General features: G+C 30.0%; 1 protein-coding gene across 2 annotated transcripts; it reads left to right on the top strand.

Annotated features, from left to right (window-relative positions):
* The first annotated feature begins 954 nt into the window (after positions 1–954).
* LOC132724405 (multiple epidermal growth factor-like domains protein 11) lies at positions 955–6585 on the top strand. 2 transcript variants are annotated; one of them, XM_060709257.1, is made up of 7 exons: positions 957–1106; positions 3690–3771; positions 4092–4214; positions 4643–4768; positions 5042–5161; positions 5827–5946; positions 6473–6585. In XM_060709257.1, exons 1-7 carry the CDS (start codon positions 1104–1106, stop codon positions 6553–6555), a joined length of 657 nt encoding a protein of 218 aa, XP_060565240.1. In that variant the 5' UTR covers positions 957–1103; the 3' UTR covers positions 6556–6585. The 2 variants fall into 2 exon arrangements, with proteins under 2 accessions (XP_060565241.1, XP_060565240.1); XM_060709258.1 differs by lacking the exon at positions 4092–4214 and having other exon boundaries at positions 955–1106.
* The last annotated feature ends 484 nt before the right edge of the window (positions 6586–7069 follow it).

The raw sequence follows: 7069 nt of genomic DNA, 5'->3' as shown, positions 1-7069 counted from the left end.
AAATGTCTGCTGGATCCCAAGGACACAAAATATTGATAACTATGTAATGGGAAATAATAAGCGTTCATACAGTAGTAAAAGAGCATTTAAAGGGGTATATAAGATAATGGAAAGAGCATCGAAACAAATAAAAGACCACCTTATTGTGCTGCTGAGTATATTTCCAATTGTCGACTGTATCGATGATCTTTCGTTTTTGTATCATAGGTAAAAATTAAAACATTTTCTTTGTCGTCAAAATATGAAACCGTAGATTAAATGTAACCACTGTACGATCATCTGAGTATCATTATCCTTTTTCCCCGTCGTTGTAAAAAGTAAACCCTAGACAGAATGCCGCCAATCTACGAGCGTAGCCAAGCATATGTACTGTAGGAACCTGCACTCACAGTCACGAACGCAGTGCATCTATAGGTACGACTAAACTCTGATACATTTTCAATAAAAAGGTATCCAAACTATTATAAAATTAATTATATAATCACAGCAAAGCATATTATGCCAAACATTGACACAGTGTTGATATTTGTTACATGCAAAACTTGAAGATGATTTCTCTATCTTTTAATAAGAATTTCTTATCAATCTGCAGAAGACTGTAGGCGTAATAAATCTTATTACAATTAACACATCATATCATAAATGTTCTACTTGTCCAGGTAGTGACATCATGTGTAAAGCAGTTAAATGATTTTGTTATCACATACTTTCAACTAAATAGGATTTGTTCATACATGTTTGCGAACATAAAACACAACAAAAGTCGTTCACTTGACCTTTAATTCTATACAAGGAAGAAATTTGAATTTTCATAATTCGTGCTCTCATATGAGTGTCGTTTCCGTTTTTTTAAAGCTTTAATATAATACACCTATGACCTTTTCTCATAATCAGGCAATTCATTGCAAAAAAGAGCATTGATTAAAGACAAATTGCAACCCAGCTAAAACAGGTACAGACAAATGTGTTTATTGTAAATAGAAGGACGGTTGCCAACGGGACATGTCACGTGACAGAAAAGATAACAAAATCATATAAATTCTAGCGCATTGTCAGCGTCAGTTGAAGGACGGCGGATTTAATTTATACACTGAACAACAATCATGGTAAGACATTTTTGAATAATTGACAATTCTGTTATTTCTATTTCAACATAGGGATTAAAATGTTAACATATTAGTGATTATTTCATTTAACACAGTACCATGCAATATTTTATTACATAATCAAAACGTCTGAGGCAAAGTTACACATGGGTAATGTCTATTAATTTTTTTTGTAATTATTGTAGATTTAAATTACTTAGATGCATGTTATAAGGTATTCAAACTAATGAAAATATTTTTTGTTTCGGAGAAGGCATATCAATAAATTTCAGTGAAGCTTAGTGGTTGTAATCAAAATGCCCTGTAATTTATTTCAGAATATTTGAGGCAATGTCCCAACTATTTAACCTTCTATGGTTGGAGAAAATGCTTTTTTAAAGAGTTATTATAGGCATTGTAGTAAATACTTTAACGGAAATAATTGACTTTTTATATGCAAATATGGTTACGGTTTATATGGAAGTATTTTAAATGATAATTATTTTTGAAAAAAGGCGTTTTTTATATCTGAAGCGTATGTAAGCGGCCATAGTCGACCCGCCTACGTAATCCGACCAGGATGTGAAATATGTGCTCGCGCATGTTTGACTGTTTGACGCAGATGCGCGTTCAAGGCCGCATGACGTCATGCGGCTTTAACGTCATGTGGCCATATATGGCTGCCTGCAGTCGAACTGAGGGGATGTAGAAAATACTTCGTCTATGTTATTGTCTATATTGCTTATATGCAATACAAAAACAAAAATAGTTTCAATAATTATTCTGATAAAGAAAATAAATGATTACCAATACAGATGAATCCCCTTTAAAACCATCTGACTGACTAAGTACAATACCCAAAGATTGACAATTCTTAAAGCCCCCTTTAACTCACCCAAATTGCTAATGCTTTGCTATGTCTGATTCTTGTATGTGTATTTTTGTTGCCATGCCTTCGTTAAAGGCGTCGAGTATTTTTCATATGGTCATTAGGCAATAAATTTATGCTCCCTGAAAGGAGATCATATAGTCACTTGATTGTCAAGAGTCTACCGTATATCAACCACAATCTTGCTTTGAGAATAAATTGAAAAGGAAATTGATTATGCTTTCACATAGTGAAAGAGACCAGTGGCATAAAGTGAAGGCAATGAGAAAGCGCTGTAATTTGTATCACCTGATCAAAATTATGGCTTGATTTTATTGAAATTCATAGGTGTTAACAATAAAAACAATAAAATACATTTTCTGTACTATAAACTATACATTTTGCAAAATATAATTCTTATGGAACATTATCACACAAAATGTGATTAGTTTATCTTATCAGTCTTTTTAAATCGACCATTAATTGTCAAACTTAATGTAATTAACGAAAACAGATGTTCGTGAGACAGTTACTGTGTTATTGATTATTTAATCTGACACGTGCTGATCAAACACTTTGTTCAAACAATGAGTTGCAGAACGCAAAAAAGTGAAATGATTTAACTTTACAGAGAGGAAGCATGCATTTCAGATTTTAAAATCAACACTCAAATGTTTCTACATGAAGCGGTGCTGTTGGTACAATATAAAAAAAAATACTTTAACTCTATTTTCATTGATATTTACATTTATTCCCTAAATTATATATTGAAGATTTGTGATTTAAAAATGTTTGGCTAAGAAAATTGACACTGTTTCAAATTTATAACACTCTTTGAGAAAGACGTATTTTAATTAAAATATTTCTGCGGCACAACTCGAAATCCAGACGAGCAGTCCAAAAAAAAAAAGAGTAGAAATTTATGATCACATTATTATGGAAATGAGCATGACAAAAAAGGTATTGAAAGGGTAAGGTTGATATTGGTGCCATACATACATGTATCTTTTTAGAAGTTTGTCTTATATCTGCCGATGTATTATGTAATACATTTACGAGCATTTCATATCAACAACAAATATGTAGAAGACTGTACATGCTATGCAATTAATCTAATTATATTTAACACACAATATCCTTGATTGTTTAAGGGGTATTAGTTATATTGTAACTAAAATATATAGATATTCCAATCATGGCAAATTGCAAAATGTACCGCTGTTATTCTATCCTCATAAATGAACAAATATATGTTTCTAACAGTAGCAACTGGAGTGGTTGCAATATTTGCTACTTAATGCAGTCCTATGCAAGTGAAAGATCAGCAATGATTAAACCCTTGTAATATAATGAAAAGAATTATTTACTTAGCCCTGCAACAACAAATTCCTCATATAGTTATATTTTAAGTCTTATTTGCTTAAATGAACAAACATTTTTTCTGAACAGGAAGGAAAGCTGTTTAAAGTATTCCTTAATACATAAAACGAAACGTAATATAAATAGATATTAAAAATTCAAGAAATTTTTATTTGTCTACTTTATCTATTTTCCCTTATTTGTTTTGTTCGAAAAGTGCAACCCCATTATTTTCAAGCGACACAATACTCATATACAAATTAAATAGCAATGCTTGGATTTTTGTGCTTGGTATCTTGAATACTAAATATTGATTAGTTTCGACTAAGTTGTTTTGTGTTTAACTTGCTGATATATTTTTGTGTATTTTAATATAGGAGTCTGTATATCTATGTATGTTGCTCTGTGTAATATGTGCAGTTGTAAACCTGAACACAGGCGCTGCTGCTTCATCAGGAGGTAATTGAGTTTAAGTTGCTCTCAACACTTCCTGGTATTATAATGTGACGCTCCCTGCATATACCGATATTCCTTTTAATTCGAATCAAAGTCTTATTAGTAGACAGGTATAGAAAATATTATCTTTAAAATAATTTTTTATAACATTGTAAAATGAAATTAATAGTCTAAACATATGAACACTTCATATAATTTAAAAGGGATAAAATTAAAACTATCAAATATTATGAAATTATTTCAGTTTGGGAATACAACCGGATTTTCTTCAGTTCTAGTAAACTATTTTTAAATGTTCAATTTCGAATGCCTTATAATTCCAGTGATCGGTTCCAACTGCACGGACACGTCAAATTGTTCGAGTGCAGGAAATGCCTCGTGTACATCAAATACATGTCAGTGTGATACTAGCTTTAAAGACGTGCAAGGGAAATGCACTCCCAAAAGTATTTTTTACTATCATTTAATTCTGCTAAAACAAGCTCTAAGTTAAAAATTTAAAGCATACATTTATTAAAATATACTTTTGGTTGCAAACTGTATCACTTGTCTTTAATATGATGTGACACAATATTCAATTAATAATGATATGTCAAGGAAAAAATCAACAAATGTTAATTTTCCTGAAAGTTTTAAAAGTTTACATTGAAGAAATGATGAAGTGACAAGTATGTCAATATTTATAAGGTAGAAGGGTTTAAGCAAATTTGATTTTGCACTGGATTTCTTAAATTGCATTATTTTTTAACCTGTGATTTTGTAAACGATGCTTGGTTCAAGTAGACAAAATATTAAAGGACATAATATTTCTTCATGGTAAAGTTTGTTTCGTTTCTATACATTAAAATTATATAAGCCACTGTTTTTTCTTCAGTTATCGACAAACCTTGTAATGATACAACTGAATCGACTGTATGCACACTAAAGAACTCCAAGTGCATTTCAAAAAAGTGTGGTTGTAAATCAGGTTACAAGAACAAAGATGACACATGCTTGAAAAGTATTTACGTTTGATCAAAACCTTTCGTATTCAATGATATATTAAATGAACACGTTTTTAAAAATTTTGATATTTACATGTTTCTTTTGTATATCTGTAGGCTATAAACATTGCATAAACTAATCTTTATTTAGTTTATGGTTTTAAAATAATCCACTAAAAGAAATATCAGCTGAATTAACAAAAATTTTAACAAATGTAACAAAACTATGAAGCTTGTCCTGTCAAACTATTTTGAGTGGTATACTGTTGGTATTAAAATACTCCTTTCAGTTCTTGGTACTTCATGTAGCACAACATCAGATTGCAATGACCCGCCAAATGCGGATTGTCTAAAAAGCAAATGCTCTTGCAAGGCAACTTATGTTGAGGAAAATGGAGTTTGTCCCAAAGGTTTGATTATTATATATAGTTTTAATCATAAAATACATGTATGTCAAAACTGAAAATATTTCAGATTATTTTGTACAATTGGAAAGTGAATTTTGTCATTTATCTTTATATTTACTTCATAATTGGCAATATTCGGCAGAACCATGTAAAACGTTCTTTCATTACTTAAAATCATTTTGCTGAGCATTTATTTGAATACAAGTGATAAAATTTTTAATGCGTAAACCGAGTTAATCAAACTTTTTTAACGTCGATTATATTGTATTTATCAAAACATAAAACACTTTTCTATAAAAGTTGAGCAAAAATTAACATCCATGTAAGAAACGTTATAACCAAGAACAAGCGGTTTTAATCCTTAATTGTTTTTCATTACATGATATTAAAACATTAGAATATGTTTGAATTTAAATGAAAGCATATTGTAAATGTCTATCTTTGGCAAAAACCAAGCTTGTAATACACTTTATCAGACAAGAATGTGATCACTGTGAATGCTTGAATTGAACAACTTTGTTAAATGAAGCTTATTCAATCCTTTAACAATTTGAGATAATTTATAAACGAGTTTTTAAAAGTATGTCACTGAGAAGAAAAAAGAACTCACTACTCTAGTTTTAAATGTTTTATTATCAATTAAAACTTTTATTTTAAATTCCATTTAGCGGCCGGTCAAAACTGTTCAACAATTACGGATTGTGGTTTAAATGCTAGCTGTGATAAAGTTGGAAGTCCTTGCAAATGTAAAGACGGATTTGTTGCTTCAAGTGGATTGTGTGCGAAACGTAAGTCAATATTTGATTATAGCTTCACAAAATTGATTATTATTCATTTCTGTTAATGGTGAACCATTCAGAACATTTAAATTCTTAATGAACCTAGTAGAAAGTTTAATGAAATATTCTTCTTCCATTTTCCATGAATTTTTGCTAAATCTCAAATGATTAAATTCATACGACTACTTGCACTTTGGGCGGACGATATTTTAGCTTTTACTGAAATTGGAAACCGTTTTCTGCTATTTATACACTGAGGTTTATGTTCAGATGCAAAGATCTGAGTTTCTATGTCAAAATTTGGGGAATTTATTTTTATATCACTCTTAATGAATCAAATTGACAAAATCGCATATATATTATATTTCTTTTTTTTAAATGGTATAGGTGTATATATAATGTTACGCTGTTCATCGTCTTATGATTATGTCAATTGTGAATGACCATATATGCCGTTAGTGCATCACATCTTTCTTGAACTAACTAGATAGATATAGAATTTTAGACTCATCTATATCACATTATTCTTCAACAGCATCGTCAGCGGTATCATCCAAGATAGCTTTGAGCACCGTATGTATACTGATGATGTTGAATGTCATCTATAAACTTTTGTAAAGGTACGTGTAAATACCCCCAAAAACGTTTAATAGAGGTTGATAACTATTCCGATTTTGAAAAGTTAAATATAATCTAAAAATGAAAAGCATTTAAAAGTGTTTTATTCAAATTGGAATGAGACTTGCATTTATCGATTTTTCAATTGGATTTTGAGTATATTTCTTTATTATTCTTTTCTGTCATTCCATTTTAAGTGCCCCAGTTAATCTATGTTGTATTTTCAAATTTCATGTTTTCTTTTTTATGATTTTGACATTTGGTAGTGTTCCTTAAATACAAAATATGTTCCTTTATTTAGACACTTATTGTTTTGTTAATGTTAAACGAGAAGTATAAATTTTTCTAATACAAATACTGTTTTAAAGAAAAATATTATCTGCGCATTGTGATATCTTAAGACAACATATTTGTGCAAAGAAGTAAAATAGATAACTCAGTGTGTTCAACTCGCTCTTCCTGTAATTCTGATCTATTGTTAATCTGTTTTCCTTTTTTCAATATCTCGGATAAA

The sequence above is a fragment of the Ruditapes philippinarum genome, unplaced genomic scaffold (genome assembly GCF_026571515.1).
Source record: "Ruditapes philippinarum isolate M1 unplaced genomic scaffold, ASM2657151v2 ctg1049_1_1_1_1, whole genome shotgun sequence".
Taxonomy (NCBI): Eukaryota; Metazoa; Mollusca; class Bivalvia; order Venerida; family Veneridae; genus Ruditapes; species Ruditapes philippinarum.
Note: the sequence above shows the minus strand (reverse complement) of the source record. Positions and strands in the feature narration are given on the sequence as shown.

Excerpts from the sequence above, each read along its gene's own strand:
- LOC132724405 (XM_060709257.1), top strand. Across the intron at positions 4,215-4,642 it reads AGGGAAATGCACTCCCAAAA|TTATCGACAAACCTTGTAAT; the intron begins GTATTTTTTACT and ends TTTTTTCTTCAG. Across the intron at positions 5,947-6,472 it reads AAGTGGATTGTGTGCGAAAC|CATCGTCAGCGGTATCATCC; the intron begins GTAAGTCAATAT and ends ATTCTTCAACAG.